This window comes from Macrotis lagotis, chromosome X (assembly GCF_037893015.1).
Source record: "Macrotis lagotis isolate mMagLag1 chromosome X, bilby.v1.9.chrom.fasta, whole genome shotgun sequence".
Lineage (NCBI taxonomy): Eukaryota > Metazoa > Chordata > Mammalia > Peramelemorphia > Peramelidae > Macrotis > Macrotis lagotis.
The window spans coordinates 596,435,184-596,460,244 of NC_133666.1; the positions used below are offsets into that span (position 1 = coordinate 596,435,184).

Sequence of the window (25,061 nt, forward strand, 5' to 3'; positions counted from 1 at the left end):
CATATTTATTTTTGAGTTAAAATTCCGCCTAAATAATCAATGGAAGGTTAAATTTTATGTGCCTAAAGAAAACATACCACTGTTACATTGGAAAAAACCTTTGTCTGATTTGTTGGGTTGGAATTTAAACAAATTTGTTTGAGTGTCAATATTAAACATGTGAATTTATGCAAGTTATTTTTCTCTCTGAGCCTCATCTGTAAAACAGGGAGATCAATACCATTCTAGAGTATTTTAGAGAGTTATTAGGAGATTCAAGAGAGATGTACTTTGTGAACATGCACCGAAACTATTAAGTGTTACATGAAAAATATAAAATATTGATTTTTTTATTTTTTGCCCAAATATATATATATATAATATATATATATATATATATGTATATAGATAGTATCTTTTAATAAAGCAATGTTAGGTTTATAATCCTTGAATTTACCTGTCATTTTTTAAAGAAAAAATCAAGTATATCAAATGCATTTTGAAGAGGCTTTCACTCATACTTGAGAATTTATCAAACTAATGGCCTCTTGAAAAGCCATACTTGAATCAACATTTATATTGGTGCAGAAATTATTTCATTACATTCTTTACCGATTGCAATGAGCTCCTGGCGTCTATGTCTTATCTCATAGCTTCTGCCTCTTAAGATTTCTCCAGTCCACTTACTTTCCTTATCAAAGCAGATAATATATGTGAGAATGCTTTGGGAGCTATAAAATGTCACATACTTTTCAGGGATTGCTATTGCTTTGAAGTTGGAAATACTATTCACTCCTCCAGTCCAGGTATAACTACTTGGGGCAAGAGTTCGCAAACAAATAATCCCTGGGTTTTATGCATGAAATGTTATCAATAATTACAGACTGCAAAGTGCAGTCAGCTGTGATATCATCTGGTTTTCACTAGTTTTTTATTGAAAAATTACTATTTTCCAGAGTCTACTTGGATAGATCTGATCTCCAACTAGCTCTATTCCTGCTATAACTACACTCTATTTCATTTATTTCCAGATGTCATAAATAAAAATTAGAGACTAGGAAAAAACATGATTAATTTTTTTTTGTTAGTGAGTATGATGCAATGGATAAAACATCAGACTTCAAACTTTGGGGCTTCACTGCTCTGCTCATGGTTCTGCCAATAACTTGTCTGGGCAAGCTGCTTCACTCTGACCCCCAGTTTGTCTCATCTCAGAGGTCTCTTTCGCTCTATGACTCTATGACTGCCTTTTCCATCTGATACGCACCAAAGATCAGTAAAAGCATACTTATTCTAAAAAAAATTAAACATTTTTATTAGTATATTTATTTTTATATATAAAAGAAATACAAAAAAAGAAACACAAAGAAAATGCTTATTATGGCAAATCAGATTTGTCAGCGCCTTCTGCTTGGGCTGATGCTTCAGATCCACTGGCAGTCAACAAAGTCCGTCGGTTATAATGTCCCTTTATGATGCCGGGATTGTTGTTCTCATTGAGTATCTGCTTCTGTCTTTGCCTGTTTAGTGATTGAACCAGTCCCAGGACAACAGCTGCTAAAGAGTACTGTCCAGGCAGTTTTCTTGGTGGTAAGATTAATGGGTTGGGTTGTACTCTTCCCAGAAGAAAATATGTTTTGATTTTTCCTTCCTGTTCACTGATGCCCTTGACATAAATCTCTCCTCTGTAGTCAAAAGCGAAGCCTTGGTCCTTCAGGATGAGATATGTTTCCTCAGGCACTTGGATCCGACCACTGACACCCGTGCTATCCATACGACTCGCTAGGTTGACAGTTTTGCCCCAGATATCATACTGTGGCTTCTTGGCGCCAATAACTCCTGCAACCACAGATCCATGGCTAATACCTGCAAAGGAATGGAAGGGCAAAGAATTTAGAAATGACATCTATCTCTGAACCTTCATGATCTTTATTTATCACTCTAAATAAAAAGGATGATTAATCTGTATGAAATGGAAGGCAGTCATGTCAGACACCCCAGTGAGGCTACTTAACCTTCTGGGTTTTGATATTGTCATCTTTACAACTGGGTTAAAACTTTGTGACTATCAGTTGAAAATTAAGATGAGTAACTATCTGGGTCTGTGTAAACTCTAAATGAGGAGGCTGGATAGGATGATGTTTGAGATACTTTTCACCTCTAGAGCTAGGCTTCTCTAATCATTCTTTCTTACAACTTGGTGACAAGAATGCAAGTTTTATAGATTACTTGCTGTGTGTGTGTGTGTATGCATCTATTATGTATGCTTGTGCTCATGTGCATTCTCCAGGTAAAACCTCATGTATTTGAAATGAAAGATATGTGATGCTTTAAACTACAGGTTGTCTTTGGATGGGGGAAAAAATCATCTTTATTTTCACAAACCTCCAAACAAAGTCTACTATTTCTTTCAAATTCTACTTACCCTCCACAAAAAACCCTCAAAACCAAAACCAAAAACAGCCTTGTTCTGAGAAGACTTCTCCAGACTGCCAAGTAAGTCCATGATACAAAAAAAGGTTAAGAATCACCATTTTTGGATACAGACTACACCAGGAGGATAAGAAATGATGACTTTGTTACAAGGTCAGTCAGTGTCTTTCTGCATCCTTTCATAGTCTCTCAATGCACCTGTGTTAGGTGACTTGATCTCAGTAGTATGTCTTTAGTGATGATTGATACTGGTTTATAATATTTTTATTTGCATATCTTATCTCCCAAACTATAAACTTCCCGGTGGGGGGCAGGAACTATATTTTATTTATCTCTATCTACCCAGAACTTAGTATAAAGTCTCATATCAAATAAGTACTTAATCCATTTGAGGATCAAATGAAATATATTTGAAAAGTGTTAAACAAGTGCTTGGCAAATAGTAGTTGCTTAATAAAAGTTTATTCTTTACTTCTTTTTCTCCCTCCATTTTTGTTGAATTCAATTGAAAGCCACCAGCATTTCAAATACTCACTTAAAATGGCCTTACTATCCATCTATTGTTGGGAGGCCATGAGGGGGTAGAAAAATAACTCAGATCAAGGGTATGCAACTTATAGTTTAAGCCTTTTTAAGTCACTTATTAATCAATTACTAGGTGCATGAACTTGGCAGGTCATTTTATTTCTGAAAGTCAGTTATTTTATCTGTAAAATGTGGATCACAATGCCTGCCCTACTTACCTCTGAAAGTGTAGTTGTGAGGACAAACTGAGATGTTGAATGGGAAAATGATACAAAGTGTAAAAAAGGTGTAAGGTAAGTATACAAAGGTAATATTAGTGACTCTCTGTATTTGTGAATACATGAATTTTAGACCTAGTTGCTTATAATTTAAGGAGAGCTATAAGGAATGTAAAGAAATGAGTTTTGTAACTGCTGAGAAGATTTGATGATGTGAATAATGTAACAATTTAAGGACTGGTTGTAATATATTTTCATAGTTCACCTAGAATAGTTTTCACCATATTCACCTAGAATAGTTTTTGCTAGATTAAATTTTTACTTCTGTTTTAATTCTGCTGTCTATAAGTTTAGAATGCAAGATAGAAAGAGCTGTTCTTGTGATTTTCAGTGATACAGCTGGCATTTAGAGTCATTTACGTGGTTAAAAAGCACTTTACATGGTATTTCACTGATACCCATTTGACAGATGAGAAAACTGAATCTAAGAAAGGTAAAGTGACTTGTCTAGGGATGCATAGCTAGTGTCTGATGTTGTATTAAAATTAATTTCACTCTGAGTCCAAGTTTAGCACTATTACTGCACTATCTAGATGCTGTCATTGAGCCTTTCTAGATGCCAACTCTGTCTACCAATACAGACTGACACTTTCTCTGCAAATTATTGTTTTAGATACATGCCATAGAGAATGATAGGTTATGACTTATCCAGGGCCACAGAGTCAGTATATGTCAGAAGTAGGACTGAAACCCATATCTTCCTAATTCTAAGGCCACTTTTCTATTGTACCTCATTGCTTCCTCTAGAACAAAAAGGAAACTTAAATGTAACACAAAATGGTGAGCAGGGGACTAAGCTGTCAAATGTTTAGGTCAAGAGCATCTTGGGATCAACTTTCTCCCAACTCAACAGACACAGGGACTAATGAGCTATGTGACAATGGGCAATTAACTTGCACAGTTCTGAGTTTGGGGTTCTCATCTGTGAAATAATGGGGTAGGGTTTGATGATCTTTTTTGGGTGTTTCTAACTAATGCTCTCCCAAATTGTATTATTGAATGGATTCACAATTTTGTCTTAATGGAGGGAATCCAGAGGAAGGCTACTGGAATGTTGAAGGTAATGAGAAACCATGCCAAAGACAGAACAATTGAAGGGATTCTTCCTTCTGGAATTTAGTTTCCTCATCTGCTATGTCAGAGTATTGAATAATGTCAGAGGTCCCTTCCAGGTATAAATCATATTGCAACAGTCTTATATCTCTACCTTGGGGATGCTTAGGAATAACATAATTATTTTCTTCTTAAATCTTAAGGGTAAGAGGTATAGGACTTCTTTTTCTTAACAGAAATGGGAATAACATGTGGAAATTATAGTGAAGTAGATTCCAGTGTGAAATCCAGAAACTCCTTCTTGTAATCAGATTCATCTAGCAATGGAATAGACTAACTTGGAAAAAATATTAACAAATATGACTTGCCATAATAGTTTGTTTTGAGAAAGGCTTATTTTTTTTTGATTTTTTTAGAATAAGGAAGCTTTTCTTGAGCTCAAAGCTGATTTCAGACATTTGTAGCTGTGTGACTCTGGACAAGTCATTTAACCTCTCTCAGGTTCAATTTCCTCATCTGTAAAATGGAGATAATAATAGAACTTACTTCCTAGGGTTGTGGAAATCAAAGAAGATCATAGTTATTTATAAGGTACTTTGTAAATTTTAAAATGCTATATAAATGCCAGCTATCATCATCATAACTGATGATTGGCAGGTACTAGAGACACAGTGAAAGTTCTTCATTATTGTAAACATTCAAGGGAAAAGAGTAAACTATCTGCTTAGGATACTGTTGAAGGAATTCCTGCATTAGTTGAAATAGGGTATAATATAAAAGAAGGAATATGAGGAAACAAAAAGATCTGTGGTTAAATTCTTTTTCTCCTCTTTACTAGTCTTGTAACAATGATTATGACTATTTTACCTCAATTTTTTCAATTTCAAAATGGAAGTAATGATAGTTGGAGCCTATACCATAACATCTTTAACTTATCTGAAGTTCAGAGATGTTGATAATGGGCTAGCAAGATATCACTTGTTTTTGGACTGGATCTTTGTTGTTGCACAATTGTTTTTCAGTCATGCTACTTCTTCATGATCCCTTTTGGAATTTTCTGGGCAAATATACTGGAATGGCTTGCCATTTCCTTCTCCAGTCCATTTCACAGATAAGAAAATCAAGATATACAGGGTAAGTGACTTAGACTTACTAGAGTTGTACATCTAATAAGTATCTGAGTCTGGATATGAACTCAGGAAGATGAATGTTCCCGATTACAGGCCTCTCTAACTACCTAGTTTCAACAAGCTTCTAGGACTGAATCAAAAGCCTGGAAATTCAAACAGCTGTTTGTACCATTATTATGCAAATCATTATTTCTCTCTTCTTTATGACATATAGATCACTCATGTGTTTATCTTACCATCAGACAAAGGACTGCATTCTGTATGTTGGTGGGAAGAGGGAAGAGGAAAGAGGTGCTCCAAGTCACTCAATTTTACTCATTTGAGATTTTTGATCTAAATGGCCTCTAGTTCACTACTAACTCAGAGAGATAGCTTAATGCATGTAGTAAGAACACTGGCCAGAGGCAGAGGTACTGGTTCAAATCCTGAATCAATTATTTACTATTTTTCCATTTCTTCTAAAGATTCATGGTTCTATGATGTTATAATGTCTAAGGACAAAATAATAATAATAACAATAATAATTAACATCTATATAGTGCTTATTGTGTCATTGATATCACCCTTATCATTTTACCATTCTTATATTGGTCTGATCAGTCACAGTCAGCTACACCATAATTTGTCTCCAACATAGTCATATCATTTTGATCTTCTTCAATGACAAAAGACAAGAACTATTATGTGCCAGACACTATGCTAAGCATGTAGCAATTATTATCTCCTTTGATACTTACAATAACTCTGGGATGTGGATGAGATTACTCCCATTATACAGATGAGGAAACTGAGGCAGATAGCAGTTGAGTGACTTGTCCAAGGTCACAATAATTTTTTTGAAATTCTATTCTACTATATTTCTTTCCTTTTAAAATACATTTTATACCCCCTTTCCCTCTCCTTGGTGGTGAACAGTCTAGTAAAAGTTGTGCACATACATTTGTTTTTAACATATTTACATATTAGTCATCTACCCTATAGGGGTGACAAAGAAAACCATGAGATAGGAAGGAAAAATAGAAGTTTTAAAAAAATGAACATAGTATACTTTCAGATTCTGTGGTTTTTCTACCCTCCCCCCACCTCTGGATGTGGATAGTTGTTCTTGATCTCTGAAATGCTGAGAGGACTTGCATCCATCAGAGCTGATCAACTCATAATATGCTTGTTAATGTGTTCTCTTAATTCTTCCCCCTTTGCTCAGCATCAGTTCATCTATTTCTTTCCATGTTTCTCTAAAGTCCTATCTCTCCTGGTTTCTATACAATAATGTTCTGTAACATTCACCTATCATAATTTGTTCATCCATTCCCCAACTGATAGGCATTCCCTTAATGTCCAACTCTTGGCCACTACAAAAAGAGCTACTATAAATATTTTTGAACCACAGAGTTGGCAACTGAGGCCAGATTAGAACTAAGGTAGGTCTTCCTGACTCTAAACCCAGACATTCTATTCATTGTACCTCTTAGCTATACCTTAGAAAGATAATCACAGAGTGGGGGAACATATTGGGGGAAAGGATGGGATTTTGATTCAAAAGAAGTGGGTTCAATCCTGCTTTTGCTCCTGATTCATTCTATGATCTTGTGATCAGTCTTTGCCTCTCTGAGTCTCAGTTTAATCATCTCTGAATTAAGTATTGCATATTGTGCCTTCTTGTGGTATTGGGAGGGTCAAATGGGATAAGGCATATAAAATGCTATATGATTGCCAGCTCTTATTGTGTTAACTATTTCACAGACCCTGAATATTCTTGACTTCCTTTTGGTGATCTAAAAGAAGTAAAACACAATATGTGAATTTCAATGCATGGCTGCCAATGGCCTACTATATATATTTTGTTGTTGTTCAGTTATGTTTGACTCTTCATGGCCCCATTTGGAGCTTTCTTGGCAGAGATACTGGAATGATTTGCCATTTCCTTCTCCAGCTCATTTTTCAGATGAGGAAAATGAAGCAACCCGGGTAGGCAAACCTATCTCCCAGACAGTTGCAAGGGCAAATTGAGGCAATATTTGTAAAGTACTTTGCCAATATTAAAGTGCAAGTAAATGAAATTTTAAATAATAATAAACAATTATTTTTATTGTTACATATTTGCTGTATTCCCCCCCCAGTAAAATGGAAACTCTTTGAGGTCAGAGACCATTTAATTTTTGTGTTTATATATTTCAAATGCCTTGGAGAAGAAAATAGAAAATCATTCCAATATCTTTGCCAAGTAAATCCCAAAGGGGGTCATAAAAAGATGGACATGACCGAATAACAGTAATATTTTTGGACAGCTGGTTAGTTTAGTGGATAGAATATCAGAGCTGCAGTCAGGAAGACCTATGGTCTCAGACACTTCCTAGCTGTGTGACCCTGGGCAAGTCACTAACTTTCTCTATCTGTAAATAAACTAGAGAAGGAAATGGCTAAACCACTCAAGGATCTGTGCAAAGAAAACTCCAAAAATGGGTTATGACTGGTCAGATATGACTGAAATGACTAAACAAAAAAAAATTCAAATACCTAGTACAGTGCCTTTTCTTGCCTGGACTGTGCTCATTGAATTGCTGACTTCTTTGTTTTCCCTGCACATTTAATGATTAGCTGGCAGGCAGTGACTCAGATTGGGCTCATCAACATGCAGAGATGGGAAAGTCACATGTAGTTTGAGAATTGTCATTCACTGTGATTATTCTTAGTCACAGGGTCAGAAGGTGATCTCTCTCTTGGGTCTCCTTCATTGCATCTCCTCCAAGGTTATCCCCAGAGTTCACTTATGTATGCATAGACTGACATATATGGAAAAAGAGCAAGGAATAAAATGCTAGTCTGAAAACAGGGATGCTTGTGGGTCTGCCTGAGGAGGAAAGTGAGAGTGAAGAAGTAACACCTTCATAGACCCTGCTGGGAGTCACCAGAGGGTACTTCTCACATAATCAAATTTTTGAACTAGAAGCAGGGCTATTTTGGGGTAGTGATGAATCCTGGTACAAACTCAAACTGTGTTTTTTTTTTTTTAGGTTTTTGCAAGGCAAATGGGGTTAAGTGGCTTGCCCAAGGCCACGCAGCTAGGTAATTATTAAGTGTCTGAGACCAGATTTGAACCCAGGTACTCCTGACTCCAAGGCCAGTGCTTTATCCATTATGCCACCTAGCCACCCCTAAACTCAAACTGTGGTAGAATCACTACTGAAAAACATTTTAGATTCAAAAATGACCTTAATGATGATGAGAATAAGAGTTTACTTTCTTTTTTTTACATTTTTTTCTGCTTCTTTTTTAAAAATTTTTATTAAAGATATTACTTGTTTTACAATTTTCCCCCAATCTTGCTTCCCTCCCCCCACCCCCACCCCACAGATAGCACTCCATCAGTCTTTACTTTGTTTCCATGTTGTACTTGATCCAAATTGGGTGTGATGAGAGTGAAATCATATCCTTAAAGAGAACAGAATTCTCAGAGGTAACAAGATCAGACAATAAGATATGTTTTTTTTTCCAAATTAAAGGGAATAGTCCTTGTACTTTGTTCAAACTCCACAGCTCCTTATCTAGATACAGATGGTACTCTCCTTTGCAGACAGCCCAAAATTGTTCCCAATTGTTGCACTGATGGAATGAGCAAGTCCTTCAAGGTTTAATATCACTCCCATGTTGCTGTTAGGGTGTACAGTGTTTTTCTGGTTCTGCTCATCTCACTCAACATCAGTTCATGCAAATCCTTCCAGGTTTCCCTGAAATCCCATCCCTCCTGGTTTCTAATAGAACAATAGTGTTCCATGACATACATATACCACAGTTTGCTAAGCCATTCCCCAATTGCAGGACATTTACTGGATTTCCAATTCTTTGCCACCACAAACAGGGCTTCTATAAATATTTTTGTACAAGTAATGTTTTTACCCTTTTTCCTCATCTCTTCAGGGTATAGACCCAGTAGTGGTATTGCTGGGTGAAAGGGTATGCACATTTTTGTTGCCCTTTGGACATAGTTCCGAATATCTCTCCAGAAGGGTTGGATGAGTTCACAGCTCCACCAACAGTGTAATAGTGTCCCAGATTTCCCACATCCCTTCCAACAATGATCATTATCCTTCCTGGTCATACTGGCCAATCTGAGAGGTGTGAGGTGGTACCTCAGAGAAGTTTTAATTTGCATTTCTCTAATAATTAATGATTTATTTAGAGCATTTTTTCATATGGCTATGAATTGCTTTGATCTCATCTGTAAATTGCCTTTGCATATCCTTTGACCATTTGTCAATTGGGGAATGGCTTTTTGTTTTAAAAATATGACTCAGTTCTCTGTATATTTTAGAAATGAGTCCTTTGTCAGAATCATTAGTTGTAAAGATTGTTTCCCAATTTACTACTTTTCTTTTGATCTTGATTACATTGGTTTTATCTGTGCAAAAGCTTTTTAATTTAATGTAATCGAAATCATCTAATTGGTTTTTGGTGATGTTCTCCAACTCTTCCTTAGTCATAAACTGTTCCCCTTTCCATAGATCTGACAGGTAGACTAGTCCTTGATCTTCTAATTTGCTTATAATATTGTTTTTTATGTCTATGTCCTGTAACCATTTGGATCTTATCTTGGTAAAGGGTGTGAGGTGTTGGTCTAATCTAAGTTTCTTCCATACTGACTTCCAATTATCCCAGCAGTTTTTATCAAAGAGGGAATTTTTATCCCAATGGCCAGACTCTTTGGGTTTATCAAACAGCAGATTACTATAATCCTCTCCTGCTTTTACATCTAGTCTATTCCACTGGTCCACCACTCTATTTCTTAGCCAATAGCAAACAGTTTTGATGACTGATGCTTTATAACATAATTTTAGATTGGGTAGTGCTAAGCCACCTTCGTTTGCATTTTTTTCCCATTAAGTTCCTGGCAATTCTTGACTTTTTATTTCTCCATATGAATTTACTTACAATTTTTTCTAACTCAGTAAAGTAAATTTTTTGGAATTTAGATTGGTGGGGCACTAAACAGATAGTTTAGTTTTGGTAGAATTGTCATTTTTATTATATTAGCTCTCCATATCCATGAGCAGTTGATATTTGCCCAGTTATTTAAATCTGATTTAATTTGTGTGAGAAGTGTTTTATAATGTTTTCAAAAAGATTCTGAGTCTGTCTTGGCAAATAGACTCCCAAATATTTTACACTGTCTGAGGTTACTTTGAATGGGATTTCTCTTTCTAGCTCTTCCTGCTGTTTCTTGCTAGACATATATAGAAAAGTTGAGGATTTATGAGGGTTTATTTTATAACCTGCAACTTTGCTAAAATTGCTAATTGTTTCCAGTAGTTTTTTAGATGATTTCTTGGGATTCTCTAGGTAGACCATCATGTCATCTGCAAAGAGTGAGAGTTTTATCTCTTCCTTCCCAATTCTAATTCCTTCAATTTCTTTTTCTTCTCTAATTGCTGATGCTAACATTTCTAATACAATATTGAATTGTAGTGATGATAATGGGCACCCTTGTTTGACCCCTGATCTTATTGGGAATGCCTCTAGCCTCTCCCCATTGAATATAATGCTTGTTGATGGTTTCAGATAGATACTGCTAATTATTTTAAGGAACAGTCCATTTATTCCTATACTCTCTAGTGTTTTTAATAGGAATGGATGCTGTATTTTGTCAAAAGCTTTTTCAGCATCTATTGATACGATCATATGATTTCTGATAGGTTTGTTGTTGATATAATTGAGTATACTAACAGTTTCCTAATATTGAACCAACCCTACATTCCTGGAATAAATTCTACTTGATCATAATGTATTATCCTGGTGATAACTTGTTGTAATCATTTTGCTAAGATTTTATTTAGGATTTTTGCATCTATATTCATCAGGGAAATAGGTCTATAATTTTCTTTCTTTGTTTTAACTCTTCCTGGTTTAGGTTACAGTACCATATTGGTTTCATAGAAAGAGTTAGGCAGAGTTCCATCTTTCCCTATTTTTCCAAAGAGTTTATATAGGATTGGAACCAATTGTTCCTTAAATGTTTGGTAGAATTCACTTGTGAATCCATCAGGCCCTGGAGATTTCTTTTTAGGGAGCTGAATAATGGCTTGTTGAATTTCTTTTTCTGAGATAGGGTTCTTTAGGCATTTAAGAGTTTACTTTCAAAGTTGGAAGGAAGCTTCAGAAATCATCTAACTCAATTCTGATTTTATGTTCAGACTGATGCTTCAACATGACCTATAGATGGTCATCTAGTTGTTTTTGCTTGAAGACTTTCAGTAATGAGGAACTCACCCCAACTTCAAGTAGAATAGCCCATTTATGTTGGGGAGAGAGTAAGCCCTTCTCATTATTATAGGCACATCATACCAAGACCCAAATCACACTGTATGATATTTCTATGAAAATCAATCATAGAATGACAGAATTAAATGGAATCTTAAAGATTATCTAGTTCAATTTAATGAATTCAGTAAGTTTTAGTTATAATGTTGTTCAGTCATATCTCACTCTTCATGTTCCCCTTTGGGATTTTCTTGGTAAAGAAACTGGAATGGTTTTCCATTTCTTTCTCCAGGCCATTTGATAGATGAGGAACTGAGGCAAACAGGGTTATACTGCACGTAAATATCTGAGGTCATGCCCAAAATATAATGAAACTGTGTGTGTATAACCTCTGATACAGCAATACACATTCTATATTTCAAAGAAATAATTAAAAGTGGGAAAAAACCAACATGTACAAAAATATTTATTGTAACTCTTTTTGGAATGGCAAAGAATTGAGGAGATGACTATTAACTGGGGAATGACTGAATAAATTATGATATATAAATGATAAGGAGAATTGTTTTTCTTTCGGAAACCATGAGTAACTGGATTTTAGAAAAGTCTGGAAAGTCTTGCATGAAGTGATTCTGAGTGAAGTGAGCAGAATGAGGAGAACACTGTATACATTAACAACATTGTGAGAGGGAGCAATTAAGTTGAATGGAGCTCTTCTTAGCAGTTCAGTGGTCAAGGACATTCTGAAGGTCCTATTGTGGAACATGCCATTCTCATCCAGAGAAAAAACTTTGGAGTCTGAATGCAAACCAAAGCAAACTATGTTTACTTTTAAAAACATTTTATGTTTTTCTTTCTCTCTTATGGTTCCCCCTTCTAATTCTTCTTTCACAATATGACTAATATGGAAATCTATTAAATGCAATTCTACAAGTACAACCTATATCAGACTGGTCACTGCCATGGGTAGGGAGGGAGGAAAGGGAGGGTGGTAGAAAAATGTGAAACTCAAAATATTGCAAAAATATAAATGTTGAAAAATATATTTTTGGCGACAAGAAGTGATCCAGTCTTAGGTGCTCTGTGATAAAACTTGAAAATAAGGACTCTAACTAAACTTTCGAGAGACAGAACCCACAAAGGGACCCATTGAGGCAGTTCTCCCACTCAAGGTAACCTGGAAAAGAGCAGAAAGGCTCTGCTCCCCGGGGTCAGAGGGGTGGCCCGCCAGAGGGGCGGCCCGCCAGAGCAGTGGCCCACCAGGGCAAAAGAACTTCAGCCTCCTGGAGGCAGCCCCAGGGCACTGGGAGCCATGGCTCACAGCAGCGGGTGTGTCTCCTGAGCTGCACCCCGGGGAGCACCGGGCACAAAGTGGGGGAACAGCGGGGGACCTCTGCCAGAGCGAGCACGTGGAGCCCAGCCCTCAGGGCACACAGCAAGCAGCTTGGTCTTTTGGCAGTCCAGAGCTGGAAACAGAAGCAGGAGGAGCCAGTAAGCAGGAGCCCTCAAGGCATGAGCCCATTGAGCTGAGGGAGGGGAGTGAAGAGAGACTGCAGAGCTCTGTCCTCTGCCTCTGGAACAGGACTCTGGGGCTCTGACCACATTCAGACCCTGATAGCAATCTAGGCCCCCCCAGTAGAACAGCAGGACCCCCCCCACCTCAGCTCTGTGGCAGAGGGGGGCTCTTCTGGTCATTCACAGACCAGGAGGTAGGACAGAGCCTCACACTCTGAGACCCTTGTGGGAGTGTCCCAAAAGCTCAGGAAGCACCCCAAAACCAGGCCCAGGCTGGGAAAATGAGCAAGCTAAGAAACAAGAGGAAGACCATTGAGAAATATTTTGCAAATGAGCCCAAGAAGGATGAAAATACTCAGTCTGAAGATGAGGAATCACAAGCTCCTGCATCTAAAGACTCCATGAAAAAACATGAATTGGGCTCAGGCTATGACAGAGCTCAAAAAAGACTTTGAAAATAAAATGAGGGAGTTGGAAGAAAAACTGGGAAAAGAAAGGAGAGAGATGCAGGAAAAACATGAAAATGAAGTCAGCAGCTTAGTCAAGGAAATCCAAAAAAATAGCATGTTAAAAACCAGCTTAGGTCAAATGGATAAAACAGTTCAAAAAGTTATTGGGGAGAAGAATGCCTTAAAAAGCAAAATTGGCCAGATGGAAAAAGAGATAAGAAAACTCTCTGAGGAGAACAAATCCTTCAGACAAAGAATAGAATTCAGGGAGATTGATGAATTTAACAGAAATCAGGAATCAATACTTCAAAACCAAAAAAATGAAAAATTAGAAGAAAATGTGAAATTTCTATTGAAAAAACAATTGATATTGGAAAACAGACTTAGGAAAGATAATTTAAAAATTATTGGAATACCTGAAAGTCATGATCAGGAAAAGAGCCTTGACATAATTTTCAAAGAATTACTACAGGAAAATTGCCCTGATATTCTGGAAGCAGAGGGCAAAATAGAAATGGAGAGAATCCACCAATCCCCCCAAGAAAGAGATCCCCAAAAGCCAACCCCTAGGAATATTATAGCCAAGTTCCAGAACTCCTAAGTCAAAGAGAAAATATTACAAGCAGCCAGAAGGATACAGTTCAAATATAATAGAGCTGCAGTCAGGATCACACAGGACTTAGCAGCAACTACATTGGAAGCTCGTAGGGTTTGGATTAGAATATACCGGAAGGCAAAAGAGTTTAGAATGCAGCCAAGAATGAACTACCCAGCAAGGCTGAATGTCCTCTTCCAGGGAAAAAGATGGACTTTCAATGAACCAGGGGAATTTCAAATGTTCCTTTTGGAATGGCCAGAGCTGAACAGAAGGTTTGATCTTCAGATACAGGACTCAGGTGAAGCATGGAGATTGGAGGAGAGGGGGGAAATATGAGGGACTTAATGAGGATGAACTGCATGTATTCCTGCATAGAAAAATGACACTGATAAAACTCATATGAACCTTCTCAGTTAATAGAGCAGGTAGAGGGAGCTTTTATAGTTGAAGCACAGGAGAAAGCTGAATTTGAAGATAAAAAATGGTGTAAAAATGGAGTCAATAGAAAAAAGGGAAATGTAATGGGAGAAAGAAAAAGGAGAGGGGGAATAGGTCAAGATATTTCACATAATAAGATTTTTTTTATTACAATGAGCTATTGCAATATGGAAGGGGCAAGGCAAGGGGGAATGAGGGAACTTTTGCTCTCATCAGAGGTGGCTAGGAGAGGAAACAGCATATATACTCAATGGGGTATAGACATCTGGAGTAAGAAGGAGGGGGGAGCAGGGTGAAGGGGTGGGGATGTGAATAAAGGAGGGCAGGATGGACCATGGGTGGAGAGTGGTCAGATATAACAAATTTTCTTTTTTACTTCTTGCAAGGGGCTGGGATTGGAAGGCCTGCCCAGGACCATAGGGCCAGGTGGATTCTGGGCCTAAGGGGTGGTATGGGGGCTCAGGGCTTCTTGGCCCCAGGATCAGGGATCTGTCTGCTGCGCCACTCAGGGACCCTACAGCAGAGTCAGAATGAAAGGAGAGAGAAAATATAGTACAGGGTAGTGGAGAAATAAGAAAGGAGGTAGTTGCGATCAGCAATGGCAACGTTGGAAAAATATGGAAGCAACTTTTGCGATAGACTTACCATAAAGAATGCAATCCACCCATGACAGAGTTGTTGGTGTTGGAACAAAGACTGAAGCACATTTTTTACTATTATTATTTCGGGGAGGGTGCAGAGCAAATGGGGCTGGGTGGCCTGCCTGGGGCCACATAGCAGGGTGATCTTTGGGTGTCTGAGGCCAGATTTGGACCTGGGTGCTTCTGGCTCAGGGGCCAATGCTCTGTCTGCCACCCAGCCACCCTTACTATGATTACTATTTTATTTTATTTTGGGTCTTTTTTTTCCCCTTCTTTTTGACTTTTTCAGGGCAGTGGGGATCGGATGGCTTGCATATCACATGGCTGGGTGATTGTTGGGTCTATGGGGCTGGATGTGGGCTTGGGTGCTCGTGGCTCCAGGGCTGGAGCTTCGTCCATTGCACCACCTGGCCATACCTACAATTATTACTATTATTTTTTTTAATTTTAATTTGTTTACGCTTAAACAAGAATATATTATTAATGTAAAAAATTGTACAAAATGAGAATTAAAAAAAGAAAAGAAAAGAAAAAAGAAAAATATATTTTCATGTAATTGGAAAAAATAATAAAAAATTTATAAAGTAAGTATCTGAGGTCAGACTTGAATTCAAAAAGAGAAAGCTTCCTGACTTCAGACCCAGCATTTTAACCATTGAGCAACCTACTACAGTCAAATTTTAAAGCACTATATAAATGCCAACTAGTTATGATAACACATCTGTAAATAGTCTATCTGTTTTCCAACACTTATTCAATTGTTTCAGTCAAATTTTAGTCTTCATGACAACATTTGGGGTTTCCTTGACAAAGATAATGGAGGAGTTTACCATTTTTTATTTTACAGATGAGAAACTGAGGCAAACAAAGATAAGTGACTTGCCCAGGATCACAGTTTGTTAGTGTCTGAAGCTGAATTTGAACTCATGAAGACTCTGATTCCAAACCCAATACTCTATCCACTGTATCACTTAGCTACCCAAGTCTTTATTAAGGACAAACTAAGTCACTTGTGTTCTTGAAATTACTTACCTACTTGTGTAAATAGCTAACTGGGAAGAGTGGATAGGGCCATGGATCTGGCATCAAGGAAAACCCAAGTTCAAATCTACCTTCAGAGAACTAATTTTCTATATGGACTAGTCTAGTTACTTAACTTCAGTTACTTCATATGTAAAATGGATATATTGATAGTACCTACCCCTAGGATTGTTGTAAGGATAAAGCAATGTAATATTTGTAAAATGCTTTGTAAACCTTACATTGATATATAAATGCTATTCAAAATAATAATAGTGATGATGATAATAGATATTATAATTACATACTTGTTGTGTTCCTATCCTGCAAAAGTGTAAACTCTGTAAATGAATCATGTAAAGCTTTTCTCAATTGATCAAATTAGTAGACATCAGAGTAGGCATTTGCTAGGTGATAAAGGATGATGAGTACTGATGGATAAAAGGGAAGCTGGAAAGTATCTCTGGGAAGAGGAATTCCAAACTTTTTTTTTTTTACTTCACACTTTTGCATGGACTTTCCTTCTATTATCCAGTAATTTGTCACTAGAAGTATTTTAGGTTAATTACAGATACATTAGAGGGACAGCATTACAGGCTTGGACTAGATAACCTCCACAGTCCTTTTCTTTAGAATGCTATGGGTTTTGAGTCTGGAAGAACTCAGACCTTTTGGGACTATAAACATGACATCCACCCATTTTGTTTGGCAAGGAAGGCTCCTCTAGTATAAAAGGCAGAGGACCTGACTTTAATATTTCACTTTAAATAAACAGTTATTAGTATATTCAGTGAATTGTGGAAATGGTTAAAGAAATTCTAGTAAATAAATGTAGGAGAATTACTGTGGCATAATGAACAATAGCCATAAAATAAGCAAAGTCAAGAAAACAATAAACATGATGGTAACAAAATGGTTAAGTAGAAAGGACACCAATCATGGAATAATCATGGATGAATTTTGTAAGATTATAAGGGAAAAACTTGGTCTCAGAAGAAGCATGAGAAGATACCTCTTCTATCTTCTGTGCAGATGACAGTTCTTATGTGTGAAATATTAAAAGTAATGTCATACTTTTCATATGTCCATCAAAACTCATTTTTTCTCCTCTTTTTTGGAAATTGTTTATTATAAAGTATAATTCACTGGAACAGAGGAGGGAGAATAATAAAAGAAATATAGAGAAATCTAGGCATTATGAATACACAAGCATTAATGAAAAATAAAATTGGAAAAAATAAAGATTTATTTTATTCTCCTATGTTCTTAGGATAACTAGTGTTGGATTTGGAGACAGGAAGACATGAGTTCAAATCTGACTTCTGACTTTTACTACCTCTGGGAACCTGGACAAATCACTTAACAAGTCTTACTCTCAATTTCTTCATCTGTAATATGAGTATAAAAATAGCATCTTACTCCTTGGGTTGTTGTGAAGATTAAGTGAAAGAATAAATTTATTTTAAATATATTTTCAATACTTCATTCCCAAACCATTATTTTTCTACTACATCATATTAAAAGAATTGAATGAGATGAATAATGGATTTGTCCTATACCCCCAATTAACCTAACAGGTTACTTTGATTTCTAATCCATCTCTGGTGACCTGAAGTAGGAACTGAGAATAGGAAAATGGCAACGACATCTAGGTGTCGCAGAGGCACTGGGGTACAGAGAAGAGATGTGAAAAAGGACAGATAACATGGTAATAGTTAAAAGTACTTCATTTGAAATCAGAGAGAGAGGTTTGAATTCCCATTTCAAATGGTTAGTAACTCTGTGACCAGGGGCAAATCACTTACCCTTTTAGATTCAGTTTCTTTATAATATAATGAGTGATTATGCATTATTCATTATAAATAATTTTATATTACAACATTAATATAATTTTGTAACCTTTTCAATTCGGTTTTCTTTGTAAAATAGGAATAACCTACAGCATTTAATTCATGGGGTTACAGTGAGAACCAAATTTTATGTATATATATTTGTATATATGTATGTGCATATATATATATGTATAAATATATAATATATTTATTGCATTATTTAATATGTTTCTATGGAATTTTAAATTTATTTTAATATATGTTTAAATATAAATAAATATATTTTAAATATTATATACTTGATAGTTACATATTATATAAATGTGCTATAAAGTTATTTATATACATGCTTTATATTTACTTACATGTAAATATTTTATACAAATATGTTATACTTATATGTTTACATAAATATACCTAAACTATATTATTTCAATTCAATTAATGTTATATAAATGTGTTCATATAAACATTATATCATTGTACATTTTATATGCATTTTAAAGCATTTTGCAAACCTTAAAATGCTACATATAGTTTAGCTATAACTATTTTTGGTGACAGTATTGCTATTATTAGTACTCTATATAAGTATTCTTGAACTTGAACAAGTCCCTTTACCCCCTAATTTTGAAAAAGGTAATAATAATACTTTCAGAACCCACTCTTCTTAACAGATTGTTGTGAAGATTGATTTCTCAATAAGATATGTGAAAATATTTGTGATTGTAAAGCGTCCCACAGATAAATTCAAGTTAGGATTAGCTATGTATTGATGGTGAGAAGCCCTGGAATTTCTTGCAGGCCCTCTTCCCCATGAGCAATCTCATCTTGTACTTACCAATGCGGAGCTCGAAATTATTAAATGAATGCTTGTTGATCTCTTGTATGCTTTCATTCAGGGCGAGAGAGAAGTCAGCCAGAGCACATAAATGTCCCCACTTATCTTCACATTGCTAAATAAAAGAGAAACAGAGCCCATTAAATGGGGCTTCCTGGAAAACCACCACTTCTCAGCTTGTATGTTTTCAGTAGCTCAGTTGGTGTTGGCTTTCATTCCACCCTGACCCACAGTTCTCTACTCAAGGTAGAGATGGTGATTAAAATAAAGAGTAATGAATCACAAAGCCTTGACAAATAGGCTATGTTGAATAAGAAGGCAGATTGATGAAATAGAAGGAGCACAGAATTGGGAAGTTGAGAACCTTGTTTGTTTGTTTGTTTGTTTTTTGCAAGGCAATGGGGTTAAGTGGCTTGCCCATGGTCACACAGCTAGGCAATTATTAAGTGTCTGAGGTTGGATTTGAACTCAGGTCCTCCTGACTCCAGGACTGGTGCTCTATCTGCTGCACCACCTAGTTACCTCGAATTGAGAACCTGGAGTTCTATTTGACTATGTAACCTTTGATAACTAATTTAATCTCCCTGGGCCTCAGTTTTTGTACTTGTAAAATGATACAATTGAAGTAAAAGGATCCCTAAAGTCCTTATATTCTATCTTCAGAATTAATTATGATTCAGGTGTAATTCCTGAAGTCCCACCTTACCCATAGTTCACTATTATTAAGAGAGAATGAAATCCTGAAAACCTATGTGTTTATTTAATGTGTATCACAGATAGTAGAGGAAGCGAGATGCTTTAGATTCACAAGACTTGAGTTTAAATCCAGTCTGATACATAAGAGCTAGGAAATAACAGGCAAGTTGCTTTACCTCTAGATGCCCAGGAAACTTGTCAAATGTATGTTACTATGAAGTTCTGATCTACATCAGTGGAGGGAGTTTCTACAAGAAATATATATGTATATATATATATATGTATATATGTTTCTTGTATAGATGAAACCATAAATTTGGGCCTCTCATATAAGTTTGTTCCAAGTTTCAAAATAATTGACAATGCACATTGATGGAGATAGCTCTTTATTGGGAGTTTTTCTATGTCAGTGATATCATAGATCCAGGAAAAAATGTATATATGTGTATGGATGTGCATGTATATGGACACATAAATATATCAAAATTTACACATACATATAGACATATAGATTTGTTCAGTCATTTTTCAGTAGTGTCCAAATCTTCTTAACACCATTTGAGTTTTTCTTGGTAAAAGGAGAGCTCAAAGGGAAGAATTTACCTTCTGATATCTCTAAATAGTCTCTTATACAAATGATGGTAGAGACACAGATATTGGCAGTCTTAGTGTTTCAGATATACAACTAATAGAAGAATAGGTTTAGGATTCCTTATGACCATTCTCCATGTAATTTTAATTTAAAATGGAAAGTAATCCATTCTAGGTTCCACATCATAAATGTGGCAATAAGCACTTGAGAGTTAAGATCTGAATGTTTTCAAGGCAATAGATGATATATGAAGGATGACAGGTGGAAATATATTATTTCAAATAAATGGCTGAACTGATGAAAATTTAGAAAGAATTCTAATAGATATCAGGGCACTTAACATTATCCAAATAAACAGGTTCCTCTACAGACCTTTTAGAAATAATTATTTTCCATTCCTCTGAATTTTTTTCCACCCCATACTTCCACCTACTTTGATTTCTCACTTTTTCCATTATTGTTTTGCGTCATTTGGAATTAATTTTATTTTGACAGAGATTTTTGTCCTATGCTTAAAACTTCTTTGCAAAAAAACCCATTAATAAACTCTAATCTTATTTTTACCATGACCACACCCCATGGGGGAACACAAAGTTACATTGGATTTAGATGATTAATGTGTGTATATCTTGGCTATTTTTAAAAAATGAATCATTCATTCAGAAATGACCATTGTGATATGTTACATTTGTGTGGATCAAATGGAAATCTTTTCATTTATTCCATGATACTTTTCTGGAATTTTAAAGATTTATTTCATGATACAACACAGGGACTCATTTTTAAGATGAGGAAGGATCTGTCATGGGCATTAATATCTTTTGCTTCACTAGCTGTCTCTGTGATGTTTGTTTTGTCATCTAATAGTGTTTGATGGCTTGAGTAAATTGTTGGGATTTTGTCAGAGATGCTGTCAGAAAAAGAAAGCATTATTCATTTGTAATTGCTATAAGTTTATTCCCAGCAGGCAACTTTTAAAAGTATTGTTTCAGGATAATATGTTTCACTTAAGAGTTGTTTTTAATTAATAGATTACTTATAGAGATTCTTAGAGATGTTAAATTATTACTGATGATTGGAGATATAAAGCAGGAAATGTTTTGAATGGGCTAATATTTAGAAGTAATAAATTAATTGTGATTGAATTGAAGTTATGAGAGCTTGTGGACTGTGGACAGTGAAAAGGATAAACACTGTGAAACGTCCAGTAGCAAGTGTTAGTGATTTATCAGTGGTATGGACATATGGAATATAAAACCTTTCTTTCTATCAATGACACAGTCTATTAAAAAAACATACTTGAGTGATATATCAAATTTTTCTTCAGATATACTATACACACACACACACACACACACACACACACATATATATGTATACATAGATACATACATAATATCTCTATATCCATATACAGGAGAGACAGAGACAGACAGAGAGAGAGAGAGAGAGAGAGAGAGAGAGAGAGAGAGAGAGAGAAAGATGTGGCAGTTGGGGGTGGCATTATGGTTTAATGGAAGTCAGTTCTTACTCTGACATATATTATCTCTGACCCTGGGCAGATGACTTAACTTCTCAGTGCTCTAAGAAATTCTTAATGTGATAATTGAAAAGAAGGTGCCAAACCTCTTTGGTAGGAGGAATTTCCTCATCTGGGAATTTCATTCCAATGAAATCAATGGTCTGGCCCTCTATCCCTAATATTTTTGTGTAAATATACACATATATGTGCTATGTATCTAGTTATCTGTCTATACATACATGTGCATATATTTAAATATATTTACAGGTATATTTAAGACATTTCTCTCTCTCTCTCTCTCTCTCTATATATATATATATATATATATTGCTATATAGAATCAAGATGGCATAGTGGATCTGCATTCAAGTCCAATTTTTGATACCTGCTTTCTTTGTGATACTAGACAAAATCACTCAGTGCTCTAGCTAGTTTTTTAATACAATAATTTGCATAAAAGTTGCTAATCTACATTGATTGAAGAGATTTCCTCATATTGAGATTCCTTATATTTTAAATTCACAATTCTAGTTCCTAATCCCTAATCCTATGTTCTTATTTTGTAGAAATGAGGCAGTAGGGTGGTACCTGTACCTGAAATCAGGAACATCTTAATTGAAATTCAGATACTTCCTAGCTATTTGACCATGAGTAAGTCAATTAAACCCCTGCCTCAGTTTCCTCATCTGTAAAATGGGAATAATAATAGCACTTATCTTCCAGTAGTGATGTAGGGATTAAATGAGATAATATTTTCAAAGGACTATGTAGATACAGGTATTATTATTATGTACATGTATAATTCAATATTATACATGTACAGGTCACATGTTTACATAGCACACATGTGAATAGTATATAATGTTAATGTGGATAGTGAAAAAGATAATCACTTTGAAATGTTCAGTAGCAAGTGTTGGTGATTTGATCAGTGGCATGGACAGATAGAATATGAACCCTTTCTTTCCATCAAAGACACTATCTGTTTAAAATAAAACATACTTGAGTGATTTACCAATTTCTTCTCCAAATATTCAATATACATATATGTGAATATGAAATGTACACACATGAGAGTATGTATACATGCATATACACATGCACATATAGGTTTAAAATCAAGGTATGGATTATACGAACACTTGATCATTGCCCTTGATTGCTCAAACAGAACCCTGAAACTATATGACATACAGGCTCTTGATGAATGTGACTCATCTGAATGAATTGGAAGCAGGGGAAAGTCTATAGCAAATTAGGTGGATTCTCCATGGACAGACTGTGGAAAAAGATGGACGAGAATCTCCAAAGAATGAAATGATTTTGATGGGAGGTAATTATAATGGTGGAGGGGCATGCCCATACCAAAATGATCAAAGAATCAGCAAATTATTGAAGTATAAAGTACAGGAATCACTATTAGAGGTATTTGAATCAAAAGGCTGATACCATAGACCAATTAAAAAGAAGAAATACTCTGTCAGATTCATGGAAAAGGGAGAAATTTTTGACTAAACAAGAAATAGAGTATATTATAAATTGCAAAATAGATGATTTTTACCTTAAAAAGATTTTGCACTAACAAAACCAATGCTGCCAAGAGTAGAAGGAAAACAGAAAACTGGGATACAATTTTTTTATAGCTAAGTGTTTTGATATAGGTCTCATTTCTAAAATAAATAGAGAATTGCATTAAATTTAAAAGGGTTACAAGTCATTCCCCAATTGATCAATGGTCAAAGGATGTGAGGTAGTTTTCAAATGATAAAATTAAAGCTATATATAATCACATGGAAAAAGTGCTCCAAATCATTATTGATTAGAGGAATGCAAATGAAAACAACTATGAGTTTCCACCTCATATCTATCAGATTGGCTAAGATGAGAAAAAGGGAAAATGATCAATGTTGGAGAGGTTGTGGGAGGATTGGGACATTAATGCATTGCTGGTGGAGCTGTGAATGGATCCAAAAAATCTGGAGAACAATGTGGAACTATGCCCAAAGGCAATAAAACTGATCATACCCTTTGATTACAGCAATTCCAATTCTAGATCTAGATCCAGAAGAAATCATAAAGGATGGGAAAAGTCCCACATATTCCAGAATATTTATAGCAGCTCTTCTTGTACTGGCAAAAAACTGAAAATTGAGGGGATTCCCATCAATTGGGGAATAGTTGAACAAGTTATAGTATATGAATATTATGGAGTACTATTTTTTCTATAAACCATGAATAGTCAGACTCTCACGAAGCATGGAATGAATTACATGAACTGATGCCGAGAGAAGGGAGCAGAACCAAGAGAACAATGTATAAATTAACAGTAACATTGCAGCTCCTCTCAGAAGTTCAAAAATCTAGGACAACCTTAGAAGACCTGCTATTGACAATACTATCCACATTCTGAGGAAGTAAAACAAAACAACAAAAAAACCCCTACAGAATCTGAATGAACACTACATTCACTTTTTAAACATTTCTATTGTGTTTTTCTTTCCTATGTCATGGTTTTCTTTCTTTTCCTTTAATTCTAATTCCTCATATGGAAAATGACTGATCTATAAACATGTTAAACAAAAATGTGTATGTACAATATTTGCCAGACTGTTCACAGCTGAGGGGTGGAGGCGGGTGATGGTGGAAGGGAAGATGGAAGGAAATTATGTTACTTAAAAATATGTATATGCATGTAGATGAATGTCGAAAACTTTCAAAAAATGTAATTGGAAAAGTAAAATAAAATATCCCTTGGAAAAATAAAAAATATAAATACACTTTAGTAGTTAAAAAAGATATATATGAATCAATATTTAAATCATTTTAATCTAAGATATTAGGAGACAACTTGTTTTCCAGAACTAAGGACTAATAATTGAGCTGTGCCCTAAGATTGGCATAATCTTTTGTGCTCATCCTCTGGCAAAATCCCACAAAATTATTGTGTTGCTTTGACCAGCATCAGGTATTCTAAGAACTTAAACTTGGACAAGTACCCATAAATCAAACTTGTCTATTGCTGTTACCCCTCATTTGTCAGGGCTACAATTCACTGTGTAGCCATTGATGTAACTATTGAGATCTCCTTACCTTGCCTCTGGTCCCCACCTTGGGACAGGGCCCTGATACATGTGTCCTTCCCTGTTTGCTTCATGTGTGTATAAATGAAGATATACACATACAAACATATGTTTGTACTTTAACATTAAACTTCTGCTTGATTCCTGACTCTTGTACTCTAGCTTGCTCTGTTTGTCTCTGGCC

At 35.6% G+C, this 25,061-nt stretch overlaps 1 protein-coding gene across 2 annotated transcripts in view; it reads right to left on the reverse strand.

The window, feature by feature from the left end:
• Positions 1 to 437: 437 nt before the first annotated feature.
• ADCY8 (adenylate cyclase 8) overlaps positions 438 to 25,061 on the reverse strand; it is a 397,409-nt gene continuing 372,785 nt past the window's right edge. Inside the window, exons 16-17 of one of the 2 annotated variants that reach the window (XM_074202342.1) lie at positions 18,988 to 19,102; positions 438 to 1,845 (exon numbers count right to left, since the gene is read on the reverse strand). In XM_074202342.1, coding sequence (XP_074058443.1) covers positions 1,358 to 1,845; positions 18,988 to 19,102 — 603 coding nt within the window. In that variant the 3' untranslated portion in view covers positions 438 to 1,357. The remainder of the gene's footprint in view (positions 1,846 to 18,987; positions 19,103 to 25,061) is intronic. The other variant, XM_074202341.1, reaches the window with a different exon arrangement.